At 31.0% G+C, this 18,722-nt stretch overlaps 2 protein-coding genes across 2 annotated transcripts; one reads left to right on the top strand and one right to left on the bottom strand.

The window, feature by feature from the left end:
- The first annotated feature begins 202 nt into the window (after positions 1-202).
- Positions 203-5,682, top strand: LOC140668891 (uncharacterized). The gene is made up of 11 exons (XM_072898214.1): positions 203-589; positions 1,095-1,271; positions 1,450-1,720; positions 2,018-2,181; positions 2,516-2,663; positions 2,736-2,912; positions 2,976-3,077; positions 3,300-3,510; positions 4,016-4,335; positions 4,468-4,659; positions 4,850-5,682. The coding sequence occupies exons 2-11, from the start codon at positions 1,203-1,205 to the stop codon at positions 4,999-5,001; spliced, it is 1,806 nt and encodes a 601-aa protein (XP_072754315.1). The 5' UTR covers positions 203-589; positions 1,095-1,202; the 3' UTR covers positions 5,002-5,682.
- A 1,292-nt stretch (positions 5,683-6,974) lies between these two features.
- LOC140668890 (uncharacterized) lies at positions 6,975-18,582 on the bottom strand. Its single transcript, XM_072898213.1, has 6 exons — positions 18,243-18,582; positions 9,663-11,435; positions 9,327-9,584; positions 8,549-8,779; positions 8,031-8,474; positions 6,975-7,552 (listed from the first exon to the last, which is right to left on the bottom strand). Exons 1-6 carry the CDS (start codon positions 18,255-18,257, stop codon positions 7,532-7,534), a joined length of 2,742 nt encoding a protein of 913 aa, XP_072754314.1. The 5' UTR covers positions 18,258-18,582; the 3' UTR covers positions 6,975-7,531.
- Between the last annotated feature and the right edge of the window lie 140 nt (positions 18,583-18,722).

Genomic DNA, 18,722 nt, shown 5'->3' with positions numbered 1-18,722 from the left:
CTCAGTTTGATCCACTCTACCTGTACACGAGAGATTTTTTACAAATTATCGGACACCTTGTATATAATGTTTCTGTAAATTATTTCTATATAAATTTCTATAAATTTCTTTATAAATCATATTTTACTTACAACTATAATGCAATATTAGATTTTATATGTGAAATTGAAATTTTTACAAGTTTATTACAAGGTTGTTTTACATTCTGACGATTTATTGAACGCTCATAGATGACGTGAACAGATTAGATTAGCTCTTAGCTTGAGAAGTTTTTTTTATCTTGCCTGAAAATCTTAATGTCAGTACAGGTTTTATCATAACGCAAGACACAATGTTATGATTAAGCTAAGGAAAAATATATTGTGATAGTAGCTTCACGTGTTACGTTTTTCTGTGTATCAGTATTAAACTAAATAAATCTGTGCATTAATTATTTCGTAAAAAAAAGAAAAATACTAGATTCAACACAGTTTATAAATTATATAATTTTGCAATACTGCAACTATTTTTGTGTTCTAAGTACTAAAATTGTATATATATTAGACATTCAATTATAAACTTTCAGCGGGAATAATATTATATAATATTAGTAAGTAGTATGTAAAAAATTTATTTACTTATTGTGAGTAAAATAAAATCAATTTTGATGTTTACGACATATTCGCATAACACGTTCCGTGAAGTAAATGTCAAGTAATGATCACAGTATCGATCAATGTAGATAAAATTGATTGATGAGTAATTAAGTCTGCAAAATCGCAAGTCACAATTACTATATAAATTCGATATAAAATGATTGGTTGGATTATTGCAAAAATAATGCATTATTTAATCAAATAATATATTATTATAAACAATAATAATTGTTAAATAAAACAATTACTCTGTATAACAATTATGACGACATTATTACGACTACATAAATATATATATGTTAGATATTAAAATAAAAATGTTAAATATAAAATAAAAATATTAAATATAAATTTATTTATTTAATAAAGTGAATTTTAATATTTTCTATGTGTTAATATATGTTGTTTACATAATGATATTTATTTAATAAAGCAATATTTAATAAAGCAAATTTTTAGTGTTCTCTGCACGTTGTCCCATAATACTCTTTGGATAATTAATATTATTTTAAAAATTGCACAAAACTTTATTCTGGTGCATAATTTAATTTTACATTAATTTGTAAAATGTCTACAAAAGTGCCACCGGATGGAGGATGGGGATGGGTTATTGTTTTAGCTAATGCATTAAATGGCGTAAGTTATCATGCACATTTTGTAACACATTAAGAATACTTAATTACTTTTATAAGTGAAAAATACAGATGGCAAAAATAATAGCACGACAAAAAGTATAATGTTTGTCAACAAGCCAAAATTGCTCTTTTTCATAATTGAAAAAGAGATTAATATGAAAAAAATAAAAACTTCATAGATATCAACCATTCCAATTATGCAAGGATTCGGATTAATATTCAAAGATAGTATCGCCGAATTTAATCTGAGTGCGACAGATATATCAGTATTAATCAATATGAATTCTTCATTTGGTATGCTGCTTGGCATGATTAATGGTGTTCTTTTAAAGACCTATGGATATAAGAAAGCAGCGATGGCTGGAAGTATATTATACACAGTTGGAATAATGTCAACGGCATTTGCCAAAAGCTTTTCTTTTCTTATTATTTGTTATGGAATGTTAACATGTAAGTAAAATAGAGTTTTTTGCGTAACAAGCACATTATTACAATAATATCTTTTATATATATATAAAACATAGTATTAATTGTAAATGTTATAATAATCGCTTCTAAACGAAATAATTATTAAAAAAATATCTTTACATTATGTAAAAATTTGATGATTCAGAAATACACACATATAAACAATTATTAAAATAAATTTTAAATTTAAATCATAAACATCAAATTTTTAAATATACAACGTGTATGTTTGTTCTTAGAATGAATTATCTTGATTTTGTTAATATTCCTTTTGCATAGCTATTGGCATAAGTATGTCGATGTCTGCATTTTCTCTGGCACTTAATTCTTACTTCACTAAAAGGCGAAATCGAGCTATGGGCTTGGCAATAACCATCATCGCATTAGGTCCGATTGTTATGCCTCAAGTAGTATCCTACTTACTTACATTCTACGGTATACAGGTATTTAAAAAATTATGTTTTACTAAAAAAAATATACAACAGATTCAAAAAATTAAATATCTTTTTGTGGCAATTAAATAGAAGAAGCACGAGTTTATTAATCTTTCCTTTTTTTAAAGAATAACATTCTCTTGATATACAAGATGATTATGTCAAGGTAAAGTAGAATCGAAATGTCATTGATATATTAACACTGTAGGACAAAAAGGAATATTGTATTTAGGTTTGGGCTTCGATATTATAGGATCGCGCTTTTCCTTTGAATGCAACTCTAGCTGTACTGGATTATCATAAATTATAACGCATGTAATATTAAATATGTAATATTAAACAGGAAACCATCTTAATACTTGGCGCTTATAGTCTTCATTCGATGATAGGTGTACTATTACTACAACCAGTTAAATGGCATATGAAAAGCACACCTATCTGCTTAGAAACAATTCCTGAAAATTCTAAAATTTTGAACAATAATGAAGAAGGTATTTACTTGCTAATTAAAAATATATTCACTCAAAACTTTCTCTTGAATAATAATTTATGATTACTTATAGAGACATCAATTAATAATGCGGAAGATGATGCTAATATATACTCTTCGAAACTGATGTTGAACAATTATCAGAGAAAAAGGAAATTGACTATATCAAGTATCGATCACGATGTCGAAGTTGGAAGCATTTATGGATTCGATATACCTTTACCTCGACAGATTTCTGTAGACAGAACAAGTGTGTAACCCTATAATATATGTATATAATTTAAAAGTTTATTAATTATCACACTTCTTTTAGTGTATGATGTAAATCATGACACCGAAAAGGTAATTAAAGGAGTGTCAATGACAAATTTGAGTGACGGTCGCAAACGTTCAAAACATTCATTGTGTAATTCAGGTAAATATGTAAATATATCATGCTGATTAAAAGTTTATAATTTTTTGGAATCAGGCAATAAAATAACAAATTCAGATCTGTGTGTAAAAATTTGATATACATATATACAAAATTGATAGAATATAATTAATAATAATAAGCATGATATAAAAAAATGATTATTTACAAATTTAAAAAAATACGCTTACTATTTTAACAAAATTTTATACATAATTTTTATAGCAAAAAGCATGGAAAGTATAAATCTTGGTAGTAGCATAAAGATTTTCGACGAACCTGTACCCGTAACGAAAAAATTGACATTCATTAATAATAAAGCAAATAAAAGTAATAGTATAAACCAAAACATGGAGAAGGACCAGAATAGGGAAAAGAATTCGCTATTAGAAAAAGAGACTGACAACCTTACAACCGAGGAAAAATATGATGACGAGTGAGTAAATTAGTATAAATAAAAAACGGCATTTTTTATTTATAATTTAATAATATATGTGCATGTATATGAGAATATAATATAAAATAACATTATATAGTATTGCAAATAAAATTTATAGCATTCTTAAAGCAAAAATTCAAAATTTATAAAATCGGTAATAAAATTATGATTAAATATTTAAAGTAATAACAAAAAAAAACGAAAAAAATTATATAATAGAAAAATTGTATGCAAAAACAAAAATTACTATTCCTTAGGATATCTTAAGTTCAAATAAAAATAATAGGTAATAATCAAAATTGCGTTTGTATTATTACCAGATTTTTTATTTTTTAAGGATGCTTTTAATAAGGTATTTTATTTTTTTCTCATCTTAGTCTATTATAATATATAAATGTATAAAATTATAATATAAATTATAACTCTGTAATCAGAAAAGACTTAACACAAAATATATTATTTTGGTATATAACAAATGATAACAATTACATTGCAATCGTAGAGATAAATCCGTCATCTATCGAATTTGGGATCGAATAGCTAATCTTTACGATTTTGATCTTCTGCGCGATCCTATTTATGTAAATATTATGTTGGGAATGGCGATAGCGATTTTCGCGGAGATAAACTTTTCCTTAACGACGCCGTTCATTCTCGCTGATATGAAAATGACAACGGCAAAAATTGCCAACATAATGAGCGTCATCGCAATAGTCGATTTCATTAGCAGAGGCATGGCACCGTATCTGGGAGAGTGGCTGCATCAAACACCTAGGATAATGTATATGCTTAGCCTGTTTCTTCTGCTAATTAGCAGGACCGGTAGCGTATAATTATTTTCTATTATCAAGTTTTGATCTCTAAAAAAAAAACACGATACAAAAGTGAAAAAGTAGAAATTATACAATATAACAGAGAGAGTAACAAATTTATCTTTATTTATTTTCGGTACAGCATTGATCTTTGCAAAGAGCTTCCTTGCGGTACTCATCGTTGCTATCGGTTTGGGATCAGCGAAAGGAATTCGTTCGGTGTACATGACTCTAGTGGTTCCCACCTACGTTTCTCTCGAAAAGTTACCCAGCGCTTCAGGGATCCAGATGTTGATTAACGGAGTGATCTTTATGTGCGCTGGTCCTATACTAGGTACCATAGTATAAAATTTAAAATTTAAATATAAAATTATTTTAACTATTTATTATCTTATTATATATATATATATATATATATATATATATATATATATCTGTATATAAGAGAAAAAAAAAGAATATAGAAGAAAAGAAAGAAATTTAATTTGATTTTAGATTTAAATAAAGAATTAAATTTATTATAGGTTTAATACGAGATAGTACAGGAAATTACACAATTTATATTATACTGATTAATTTTATGACTGCTGTTACGATATTTCTCTGGACAATAGAATTATTAATTGTACGAAGGAAGTCTGCACGACGAAAGTCAACATTGTCCGAAGCATCTTAATATAATGTACAAAATAATTTTATTCTTATAAATGAACTATTTTTAACACAGTATTTATATTGTGAATAAATTCTAAACTCGGGAAAAGAGCGATTAATAAAAACATGTAGCTAATCAAATATATTTTTGTTAAAAATTCTTACGCGTCTCTTAAGCAGTCTATTAAATTTCCTCTTATCGCAATTAAGGTCGTGTCCTTGTTCAACATCATTTACCATAGAAATGAATCCAATTAGAGCACTAATCCTCTCGAGAGACGACTGGAATCTTTAAAGACAGACAACTGCAGCAGACAATGAGACATCTTTCCCATTATTTTCCGACGGGAATTCTCACGTGTTGCAACGTGTGATCTTCCTGAAGAGATCTGAAAAGGAAGTTCGAAGGTCAATGAAATGTAGATAATGTTGCATCAAGCCGGCCAATCTGTTCAACAATGTTGGAGATTCCTCTGTTCTCGCGTTAAGTTTTTGCTCGTTAAATGTAACATCTTTTTTATGACATACAAGAGTTATGATGTACGCGCGATATCACTTAATTTTCTTTTAATGTGCGACAAGTAGAGAAAAGTAAAGCATAAAAATATTTTTATTTCTATATTTTATATTATATATTTTTATTCTATATATAATATTAAATATTATATATTTTTTCTAAGTGTGAAAAACAACGTATAAGCATATAAAACATATTTTTGTCAAATATATTCAAGTATTATATTATTTCTTTCGTACAATTACTTGAAACGAATAAAAAAACGATCTTGAAATTTGCGACACAAAATCCTCTTTCACCATATAGTCATGCAGAAAAGGTTGACTTGCGTGATATGCATCATGTATATCACGTACGAAATATATATTTAGATGCAGCAATACTGCAGAAATAGTCGTGACACTTTTTGGCGGAAGTCCAGCTTTACGAAATCGGCGAAAGTGATGACCGAACGTAGTTGGCAAATGCATAAAAGACAAATTCAAATAGCTGTAAACGCGACTGTATTTCAAAACAACCGCACCTGTAATTTTTTTAAATCAGGATGAGAAAGTTTGTGTGATTTTTTTTAAATACTTGTGCTATAAATATGATTTAGTATATTGAGAAGATATCATTGCAAGAATATTGTGTTTCGCTTTGTGCAGAAAAATATATAATAATATATCGCTTTGATATAATCTGTAGAAATTAAAAATCTTTTCTTAATTTGTGGTAGAAATAAAAATATATTAATTTTTTTAAATGCATCAGATAAAGTAACATTTATTATTCATGCGTCGCCTATTTTCTATTATTCATTATTCATTATTATTTTTTATCGCGGCGGAACATCTTTATTTTAAATAAAGTATGACTGCGAGAAAGCTCCTGTTTTGGAAAGTATTTAACATGCACGATAGAGAAGATCGACCTTAAACTCACCTTGATTTAACTTACAGAATTGACGAAAGCACTTCAGTGTGTCGAAAGTGTGTTGCTTAAAACCCAGTTCATGTTCATGTTCAATATAGACTGATTTGATTGATCATTGTATACAAATCTCGATACTACTGTATTAGCGCTCAGTAATATTCTTTGACTAATTTGAAATCTATTTTCTCTTTCTATATAAAAATATCCAGATACCAATAGTAAATAATAAAAATAATAAAAACAATTAAAAATATACGAAAGGGTTTAAGACACATTTTAAAGATTAAAATAAATAATAAAGTCATCATTTATCAATCAATTTTCAATCAAGCAGATTTTACTTTCAGAGAATTTGAGACTTAATTATAAAAACATATAATATTAAAGGCAGACAAATCACAAGAAATGATAATTTTTCGAGACATTTTTATACAAAAAAATTTGACTATAAAAATACATTTTAAAATAATCAAAAAGTAAATTTCTAAAAATACAAAAATTTAATATAAAAAGGATTATGATATATTCGTTATTTTCTTATCTTAATCCATGTAACATAAGTTGAATCGTCGAAGAATAGTATAATTCTCTTGTAAAAGAGAGAAAATGATCAAAATGAGAATTATTAAATTAAATAGCTTTTTTACAAATATGTAAATTGGCATTCTCTCTGTATTTGGAATATTGATTACTACCAATTACTTTGCAAAAGTTGTGATGACAACTTACAATTAGTGCAAATATGTATCGCGCTGCCTATAATTTTTCCTAGTTTTACTTCCTGCTTTTAGACTTATTGAACTACTTATAATAAAACTCGTAGAGATACACAAGTTTGGATTACAAAATACATTTATCCGGTACACTGGCCACAATAATCACTTACGTGTATATACTTACATACGTAGAATCAAAATAGAAAGAGAGAAAGTTTTCACAGGTTTTGGTTCACGGTTTGCATTAAATAGTATTAAGTAAAAAGTTCGTCGAAATGTGGTCGAAGAACTCCATTTTATAGTAAAATAATTGTTCACAATCACTCATCTTTCACTACACATATCATCAATATTGTCTGCACATGCACAAATAATCCTTTTGAGCATTTTTCACAATTGATCCGTCATCGATTGGCACGTGATACCTATAAAACGAAAAAATTAAGTCTGAAAAAATTTAATTGATTGCTAAATAAAAGTATATATAATATTTCAACAATTATATACAATTAAAAGCTATAGAAAGATAGAGAAAACTGCAAAAATGTATTTCTAAAATATTCTCTAAACATAGAATAATCATATATTTTATAATCATATATTTTATAAAATTATATGTAACAATATTAATGAAAAATATTTATACATACATACTTATTATCAAAAAAATTAAAAATTGGCAAAAATACAAAGGTTAGAAAAATAAATTAACGATATAATAATTAATTAATTAAAAACTCTATTTTAAAAATAAAACTCTGTTTTAAAAGTAATATTAAAACGATATAACATGTTAAACAAATAATTTTATGAAATAAAAAAGTAAATTAAAACAGGCAGATAAAATAATGTAGATAAAGATTATAATTATAAGTTACATATATGACATAATATCGTATGTACCTTTGAATGTCCAGCATACAGCACAGGAAATTCAAGGGATTCACTATCCTCGCTCTCGTGCTCATTCTCGTTAACCGACGCGAACATCTCGTGCTCCATGATACCCCACAAAGGAACTCTCTCTGGACCTGTAGAAGCCACAGCCAAGTTGTTCACAGCCTGAGGTAGCACTTGATAGGCTTTCTCGATTGACTCGAACATATTGGACTTCGTGCTTTTATTCGTGTCGATTCTCAAGTCTTTCGAATTTCTGTCTTCTTCTTTCGTCGCTTTTTCTTTCTTCTTGTCAGCAGAATTCGATTTTGGAGTAGTTATGATAGGCTGAGGCGTCACCACGAAAATGCGTTCCTTATTCGAAAATAAATTTTGGGAATACCACATGTCCTTTGTGGATGGGCGAGAAGCGTCAGTAGAACTCTCAATCGACTCCGAATTTTGGATCACCTTAAAGAGGAGATGTCGAAGAAAGGTAAAAGCATTCTTGATATTGATATTTTTGTAAAATTTTTATTAATTACTTGTACTCGTGGTCCTTCTACATGGTTGCTGGCCGAACCTTTGTAATCTAAATCATTGAAAGTGAATCCGCCCAAGGTAAAAGTTTTGACATTATCGTCATAAGAAGCAACTGCACGATTAACTGGTTCGGTGGTCGTCAAATACTTATCAGGAATCTGTTTTGAAGGGAAAAGATACGGATTGACCGAACTAGGTAATTCTGTACTAACAGTTGTACCCTTCGAATATTCCTAAATTGAACATAAAAATCATTTATTCTTATCGTGCTCGTTGTACACTAGAAACACTATTATAATTTTCAACATTAATAATCACGCAATTGTCAAAAAAGTCTACTATTAAAATTACTTTTGTACAATAATTTAAAATAAAATCCGCCAGTAATAACGTTGAGTTTAAAAGATACATAATAAGACAAAAAAATGTTTAAAGAAATAAACAATTTAAAAAATGTATGCAATATATTTTTATTTTATATAATATATATAAATAAAATTTTGAAATAATATTATTCCTTGAAAATTTATGCTTAAAAAATCTGTTGACAAATAATAAAATTTTTCATGATGTTTGATGAGTTATAAAAAATAATAAATAATAATAATATTACTTATTAATGTCTGTAATATTCAACATCCTGTCTATTTTATTAGAATTCACCATTTATCTAGCTTTGATATGCTCAATATTACGTTATATACTGCAGGATTAAAAATTTTATCCATTACTTTATCTTATCTACACAAAATGCATTTATTAAAATAGTATGACATATACCTGTATCGTCCAGTTATCAATATTCTTTTGCAATTTATTTCCGTCTATGGAGTTGTTTACTTTCGAATCGACTGGTTTTTTTGCAATATCTTCTAATAATGTCGAAGTAGTATACGAAGAGTTTGGAAGACTTGTCACTTTAATACTGTTTCTTGATTCTTCGCTAAAATACTTATCATGATTGGATTCATCCCCAAAATGCGATGAATGGAATGGAAATGGTGTGTATTGTGACGTGTAAGGAATAATGATTTGTATCTATATTTAATCACAAAAAATTAAATTGTGATAATTATTAATGCATTTTTTTTAAGACATGTTTTTTAAGCATATTACCTGTTTAGTTCTCTTCGCGTTTGACTGGCCTGTGGATGTTTCATTTGATTTAACATTTTGATTCAATATTTCTTCCGCTACATCGTCGAAAGAATTCAATACGGATTTCTCTCCTGTCTCTGTATTTCTTGAATTTGTCGATAAGACGTTTAATAAATGTTTAACCTGACCAGATGGCGTAATATAAGAAACGTCTTGTTCTTGAAGAACCTTATGGAGACTTTCACTGGAATCTTGTGCACTGCTGTTGATCTTCGACTTCTCTGAGGGTGTTAGAAAATTGTTCGTCGGGAAGCGATCCGTAGAAACGTAAGATTCTGTTGTCGTGATACGACTTTTTTTTAAAATATCATTATCAAGCGTCAAAGGCGTCTCGGAAATCTTGATATTCGTAGAGTCTATGAACGCGTTAGAGGTCGGCGGTATCGAGGACGAGTCCGTCCGACTTTCATCCTTGTGCGTGAAATCTAGCAACAGTGACTTCTCAAAATGTATTGAATCTTCAGTCTTTGCGGAAGATCCATCTGTAACGCGCAAAGGTGCGTGAGAATCTTTAGCAACGTTAGCGCTGGAGGACAAATCATTGTATTGATGCTCGAGATTGTCCGGTACTTGATCGAAAATTCCGTAACTGCTGGGAGGATTTTGATTGACTGGAACACCGGAATTGTCAAACGATGTTTGATGACTTATGGAATCGACTGAATTTTGAGTTGGTAAGCTGATAAATTCAAATCTTTCCTTGTCTAATGCCAAATTAAAAAGACCATCAGACACCTGAGAGCCACTGGGAGATAGATCACCGTGCGCAACAGAATTTTGAGTATTAAAATACACTTCATTGTTTGCGCCAGAATTTATTACGTCAGGATTGATATATTCTAACTGTTGATGAATAACTCCTTGATCAGAATTTGGAGGACCTGAAACGGATGCGTCACCGTTAAAAAGCTCCGCTTCCGTATTCGAAAAAGAGACATTTCCCGCGGACACATCTCCAAAAGCAGATGGTGGTGGTGGTGGTACAAGATGTTCCGAATTACTATCGGGAATGGCTTGTACAGGATAATTGAAACCTTCCGGTTTGAAGAGCGGCGGTAGTGCTCCAGCAAACAGATGCGGACTTGGCAGCGGGTTAACGATGAAAGATCCGTCTTGATCCGTCATGCTGGGTAGCGTGAAAGAATAATCTGGAGCTCTAACTTGTTGCGAAGCAGCATGATGAGCGTCGTAAGGTAGGTCGTTTCTGGGTGGATATTCACCATTTAATGATGATGATAATTGATGGGGTGACTGTGGAAAGGAAGTATCGTGCTGTATCGGCGTCCAGGGAACTGTGTTGCATTTGCAGTCTTTGTTCGAAGAGGCATATCCCGGATGATTGTGGAGGGGGGATGAAGGAGGAGGAGGAGGTGGTTTATCATAAGTCGCAGGACCGTCATAGTTCTCCGCTGAAGTAGGAAGTACAATCCTCGTTGATGGAGGATATGAAGTTTCGACATGCGTGGATGGTGATGGCGTATTTGACGAAGAACTAAAGGGATTCAACCAATTCATCAGCCGCGCAAAATATCCTGGTGCCTCAGTTGGTTGAGGGGTAACCAATCTTGGTACTCTACCCGGTGGTTGAAACTTCGGCACTGGTGGTGGAACGAGGTATTCGCTCAAATTAATTCTGCGAATGCGTCGAATGTTGTTAGGGCCGCCCCGGCCATTCCTGATGATAGAGGCCGCGCTGACTGCGCAGATCACTAGCAGTAAGAATGGCAAGGCCTGGAATATCAATAAGCGAAACAGAGAAGATTTATTAAAAATAATAATTTTATTTATTAAACAAAAAAAAATATAGTGTAAAGAAAAAGAGAGAGAAAGAATCTGTAAATACTATTTATAATATTTTCTATAATACGCGTATATTTTGCTATAATTAATTTTAATTAATTTTAAAAACAATGCAAAAGATATGAAAGTAAAAAGTTATTGCATTAAAATTATTACAAAATATTTATCAGTTATCAAAATTCTCTCTATAAAATTGCTCTTAAATAATAAAAACAACAGGAGAATAAAAATGACAAAATCGTTAGTTGTTAAGGTTGTTAGATACATGTAACACAACTACTTTTCTCCTTATCGATATTCTAGGTATTATTTGGCCGACGAAAGTTTGTATGTATTATATTATTATGCACACTTTCCGCAACAATCAATGACACGCTGGTGAAATAAACGTGCGGTAGAGCAAACGAGGTCGCATCATGGGAATCATTCTACCGAGAATTATGTATGCCGTGCGCGAAACTAGACGCCGTCTCCCTTGTTATTTTCGAATGGAGTCCTCGTTGGACTTGGTTTTCCTCTCTTTAGTCCTGGATGCAGCTGATTACAACGTTTCACGCTTACTACACGTAATTTATGCAAGAAAGATATTGCTACGCCGCAAAAATTGTTGCGCGAAACGGCTAACACAATTGATGGCAGCTGCGTTTAAGACGTTTTTTTTTCGACTGCTACCAATACATACGGTCGTCGTGTGAGTAATTTTTAGTTTTCACACTTGTTTAACGTTAAATTATTAAACTAAACGTTATTAGATTTCGCCAGACTAATTTCAAAATTGGCTTTCTAAGTGAGTGAAAAGCATTCGCGTAAATGTCGTTCGAGATTCCGAGACTCTTCGACCTATTTAACCGACATAGAACTCGGTAATCATCGTTCTCTTGAAGAGATTCTAAGCCAGCCAGTCATTACTGATGGCACAAGAGGTCATAAGTCATATAGAATGCAATGTAAGGTCGAGAATGCGTCACGGATTTTCAATTCCCTCCATAGAACTGCTTCATATGAGTTTCTTTCATCTTTCTCTCTTACTTGGTTATACGTATAATATATACGTAAAATTATTATCTAATGATTATACCAATTATTTATTACAGGCAAGACGTTTCCAATATTCCAATATATGATATAAACCTTATATATACTTTAAATATATTTTTAATCGATATTAGAATTAATTATAATTTCTCAATTTATTTCAAAACATTTAATATTTGTGTTCTAGATTATTATGAATTAAATCTTTTTTTAACAAACATTGCATGAATGCTGTATGAAAATATGTAATAATAAGTTATATGATTAAATAATATTATATAATTATTCGAGTAAAGTAAAGAAGGCATAAAGTAAAGAATATATTAATGCATAAAATAAAGAATACATTAATAAAACATTAGAAAAGTAATATAATGAAATTCGATGTGTGAATTAATCTCTCGGAAATAACAACGGAATAGACAAATGGAGAACTGGTACAAGGAAACCTTATCGCGGAAGGTCGAGGAAAACGAATAAATGTCGAAGAAAGGCCGGGAATATGTCGCGATTCGCAGCACCCACTAACACAGTGCTGAGATTCTCTCACGTGAATTGTGAATGCGAGAGCTCCACGTGCTAGTTTTTCGCGAATACGAACCTGTCGCGCGTCGTGCTTCTTGTGAGAGAGAACGAGAGTAGTCGTGGGTGACCGTGTTTGTCCCGGAAGCCGCATAGGAAAGTGAAGAAACGGAAAAAAGGCAGACACACACACACACACACATCTCTAATAATGCATTACGACGTCGTATATACACGCGCATTATGCAAATTACTTCCGACAAGACCGTATATCTATAACATATCGTATAGACGGTTGCGTTTACAACTCACAGGTGTTGGATGTAAAATAGTTTCTGAATTGATGACTGTAACACGCAAGTCAAAATTATTACACATCTATCACAAAGAGAGAGAGAGAGAGAGAGAGAGAGAGAGAGAGAGAGAGAGAGAAAGAGAGATTTTATAGAGTAAATAGAAAATCTTTTTTCAAAGTTTGACATATTATATACATGTCAAACTTTGAAAAAGATTTTGTATTTATTATATAAAATATCTCTTCAAGAAAACGATGATTAGATTTTTTATTAAATACATGAATCATCTGTAAATCTACTTATTCCTATAAATTTTTTATATAATTTTATACAGTTTTTTTTATATGATAGTTTTTTATGTGATATTTTTTTATATGCTGGTATAAATTCTGGCAGAGTGAAATGATGTAGCGCTGTTTTCTAAGATAAACGCTAATGAGAGAAGTCAGTAGGCTACAGATACCCAGCAGGTATTAATCATAGATTGCGAATAATAGTGACTCCGCACTCTTAAGTCAAGGATAGAATCAAGGATAGAAGAACAGGTCAAAATCTAGGAAGCAAATAGATCCGATTTCTCGGCTAGTGATTACTGAGAGAACATCTGGACGAGAGCATCGATTTGGCACACGGGTTCCACGATCGACTATTTATGATAGACGATCGTATCACACCACAAGCGTACAACTAATATCGATTCTTTTCTCCGATCGTCACGTTTGGATGGAAGATTATGATTTCATTTGACTGCTACATCATATCGATTTTGATCGCACTCTCAACATAGTGGTGCGAAATAAGAGAAGAATAATATACGAATGCGTTTGCAGCAGCGTAATCACGATATTGAAAATTGACGATGCATTTTAGTGACGTCACTTCCACTCTTAAAAAAATAGTAAGCTATAAATTAAAAAATAAATACATAAATATATGAATCAAAATAAATTGTACAATGTACTGCAGTTTTTTTAAATAAAAGAATTTAGAGGATTCTTTTATACACCAATTTATTGATATAAAAAAAATTATTATTTCTGTATTAATAAATATACATATAATAATTGTCATAATTATACATATAATCAATGTTGTATTAAAGACGCAGAATGAATAGTGCAAGTTCTAACAAACGTTCAAAGAAGAAAAAAAAAAAAGAAAAAAACGACGAAGATGCAAACCGCGTAGAGGTCATTCGTGCTCTTTCTCATTAAGAGCGTCTCACGCTGCCGCAGAAATTCATTACTAAAACGACCGATTATTAAAATTGATTACGCCACTGCGCTCATGAACTCGTCGCCGATGTCGTGGATGTAGCACCCGCGCGCACACTCATACGACGAGTAATGTAGGTAAGTGGGTTGTGGGTATTACGAGAGTCGAGACCTACAACACGGGAGAAGACGATGTAACGCGCGCGCACCTGTAATACGTGCGTATATGTGCGTGTGACGAACGCGCGTTTGTCGGAAAATAAATGTCGGCTCTAATCGAGACGAACCTTTGCCAATATAATGAGGCTGTGCTCTCACATTGCGTGGGATCACCCGAAATGAAACGTCATCGTCATCGTGTTTATGAAAAATTCGCGCGGCGAGGTATCACCGTGAAATCGAGATCGTTCGTCGACGAGATCGATATTTAAAAGGCGAAACTTTCGATGTTGTTCGACGAGGATCGAACGTCCGCGCAAACTTTCTTTAGCGCCGCACAATTATACAATGAAATTATTTTATGAAGAAAATGCCCCCCTCCCCCCTCCCTTCCGCATGTATACATAAGAAAATTTATATGTCTCTAAAATATTTGAAAGAATATACATCCACTTTTCTTGTAAAATAAAATTACAAATACACATACACAACGCAACACAAGACTCTAGAAAGATAATGATATTATGCTGTCACTTTTCAAGACAAAGTCTAAATTCTTCTGAGCCATGTCCCGTGGGAATAGTCAAGTGAAAAAGGAGAGATGTGTTGGCGATCTTCTAGAGAAGACGAGCCCTAACGGTACTTCAACAGCGCGGAAGACAATTACAAAAGCGTCGAGACAGAGAGAGTTAACTATCGTATTTACATCGCGAGCTCTGCTCCAGTTCGACGAGCATCGGAAACATATATGACATTTACATTCATTTCCTACATTATTTTGTCAACGCAAAAAATCTAAATAATTAATTATTTTATTATAATTCAAACTATCTTTCAACTTGGAGAGAAATAAAAATTATTTATAACAAATTATATCTTGTTCGCAAAATAGATTGGAAATATCATTATTTTATATGACACGCGAGCTTTATTATTTTAAAAAATTTGATTGCATGAATATGTATTTGCAAAATACAAGATTTAATATAATAGTAAGAATTAAAATAGTAAAAGTAATATTATCAATCTTATAAGGAAAAAGAAAGAAAGAGAAAAAACAAATATACTGAATAAAAAATCTGGTAAATGTATAACAACACATTAGCAAATTATTGACAACGCAATGTAACGAATGTGTCTAACAAACGGAAGAAGGCTTCACCTTTGTTTTGTCAACGTAAACATTTCTGTTAGCTAACTTTCTTGACTTACTTGTCATACTCTTTCAAATCAATATTGATGTGAAATAAATATTGCGATATAATATAGATTACTCGCAAATATCCGTCCGATGCATCTATTTCGATTCTATATTGATAGACTATAGAAACTTTGCGAAACGTACTCGTACAAATAAAATAATGTTAAAGCAAACAACTAAGATGTTAAGCATAATTGAAATACAAGAATAGTTTTATATTTACTCAGATATCGCATGTTAATAAAGATCAGTAATAACACTTTGCTACAGTTGAATCAAAATGGAAAGTAATCTCTTCCTTCTCCCTCTTTAAACGAATCTCTCGAGTTCCTATATTTCATTCATTATTAGTACTGTATATTTACATGTAGTCTGTAATTATATACAACAATATCAGCAATAGGCATAACTGACAAGAGTAAAAAGTATTTAAAAAATACATTAGGTTTAATAAATTAATATTACAAATGTATACAATGTTATAATTAGATAGAATATTAAAATCAGTTTTTTAAATCTCGTGACAGAAGATTATTACCTTTAATAAAAAAATCTATCACATTTTAATATGTTTGACAAATACTTAATAATTGACCTTTAAATAAAAATTTTATTAAAGTAAACTATTTCAGAATAACAAATAATTATTCCATTATCTATTTTTGCATTTGCAGCTTAATTTATAAAAGTCCTTCAGTTACCTCAAATATTATTTACATTTCTACATTGTTATTGAAAAGACACTAACTCCAGATTTAACCAACAAGGAATAATGCTTCGTCTGTACTTTCCGCTAATTTTAAAGTAATAATTTTATATAATTATACGTATGTATTAAAGATGTATCACCTATAAAGGATTATAATTTGGGAATATTCGCGTTTCCGTACACGTTTTTGGAAATCGAGACTAGATGAAACGGGCAAACGGAAAGCGACAGATTTAGGTCGTCCGAAAGAGTTTCCCTCTTCGACTGGCGCTATGCCAAACAGCTTGATCGTTCGTCTCGAAAGCGGCATACGTCTTCGTCGTTCCGACGCGAACGATTCGCGGTCTGCATAAATCAGCCGTGACTCTCGAGACATAACGCCGACCGTGCATTAACATACTACTCCGCTCTCCTGATTAATTAAGGAACGTGACTCTCTCAGATGATTTCCGCCGATTTATGAAATCGAATTCATTTGCCTAAAGAAATCAATTTCAGGGTTAGAGAGAACCTACCAGACGCGCAATATCAATTATTTATAATAATTATTTATAATAAATAAATAAAATTTATTTTTCTGTATATATCATTTACTTAGATACGAATCGACTTTTTGAATAGATGTTATTTAAAAAATTTACAAGTTTATTTATTTATATGTGTTTAATTTATATATTTAATTAAATATATTATATATTTAATTTAAATTTATTTATTACATATTTAATTTAACATTTTCTCTCTCTCTCTCTCTCTCTCGCACATTTAACGTTAAATTAATGTCCCGCTACCTTATTGCATTATTTCTCGACAACAAATATTTAGTATCTATTATTTAAAAAATAATTTTTGTTTATTATTTTTTATTTTCATTTTTTACTTTTTCATAATTTTTCGTATTACCAATGTCCGTATTATAAATCCTTAAGCAATGTAAATCAATTTGTATATGCCAAATGTATGTGCGAATTTTAGAACTGAAACTAATAAAACAATGTTTGATATGAATGCAGAGAGATCCTAGAGATTAGATTTGAAAGCGGTGCACATCTTTTCTGTGTCGTCAAGGCTCCCATGACTCTCGGTATATTATAATCGTGCAATCTACGCGATTCGCTTCGTTATCGATATCGCACAGTAGGCTTATGACATATTAAAATATCCATCATTAAATTCACAAAGTGGCCTAGAAACTTAAAGATAGCAATTTGCATTTTTAATCAAATCATATTTTATCGCGAAAAAAGAAAATTTAATACTACAAATAATATGTCTTATAATCATAACAAATATTCTAAATTATTATTGCTAATAATAAAATTGTTATTATCAGAATATTTTTACTGTATAAAATAAAAGTATCAGACTATTAGAAAACTTTTATGATTACGCTCATACAATTTGGTTATTAACTGATAATAAATGCAAACAAATTAATAATTTATTAATAATTTGGCAGGTAGTTGACGTATATTACGTCAACATTAATTAATAAAATTTCGCACAAACTCGAAAATCCTTTGATCTAACAACAATAACAAGTTAATAACTTAATAACTAGTTACCGATAAAAGCGGCGATAATTAATGATTCTTTACTCACTCTTCGAGCATCCATTTCTCCCACAGTCAGGATCTTCCTGTCAGGAACATGTCACAATTTGCACATGAAACCAAAATCACACTCTTCGTCCTGAATTTTTGTTTAAAGGAAATCAATTTCCCGGTCTCAATCTTGTAGCATCGTCACAACACGTAATGCGCGACCGACGAGTACGGCAACTCGATTCTGTTCCTCGTCGCGAGAAGGTGAAGGTTGAAGTGGAAGGACGCAGGACCCTGAAACGCGGCACGACCGCGCGTGGGAAGGGAGATGGAAAAAAATGAAAATGGAAGGAAGGATACGCGCTTGATCAGGGTCAAAGAGAGAGTCCATTGAAGCCTCTTCGGTCCAAGACACTTATATACATTTGTGCTTCTCTCCTTCCTATCTGACACTTCTCTCTCCTTCCTCTTGCACCTTTCCCTCGCTTCAAAATAAGAATCCCTCCGTGTGCAATCCAGTCGATCTCTTTTTCTTTTT

This window comes from Anoplolepis gracilipes, chromosome 8 (assembly GCF_047496725.1).
Source record: "Anoplolepis gracilipes chromosome 8, ASM4749672v1, whole genome shotgun sequence".
NCBI classification, from domain to species: domain Eukaryota; kingdom Metazoa; phylum Arthropoda; class Insecta; order Hymenoptera; family Formicidae; genus Anoplolepis; species Anoplolepis gracilipes.
This window is presented reverse-complemented; position numbering and strand designations above follow the sequence as displayed.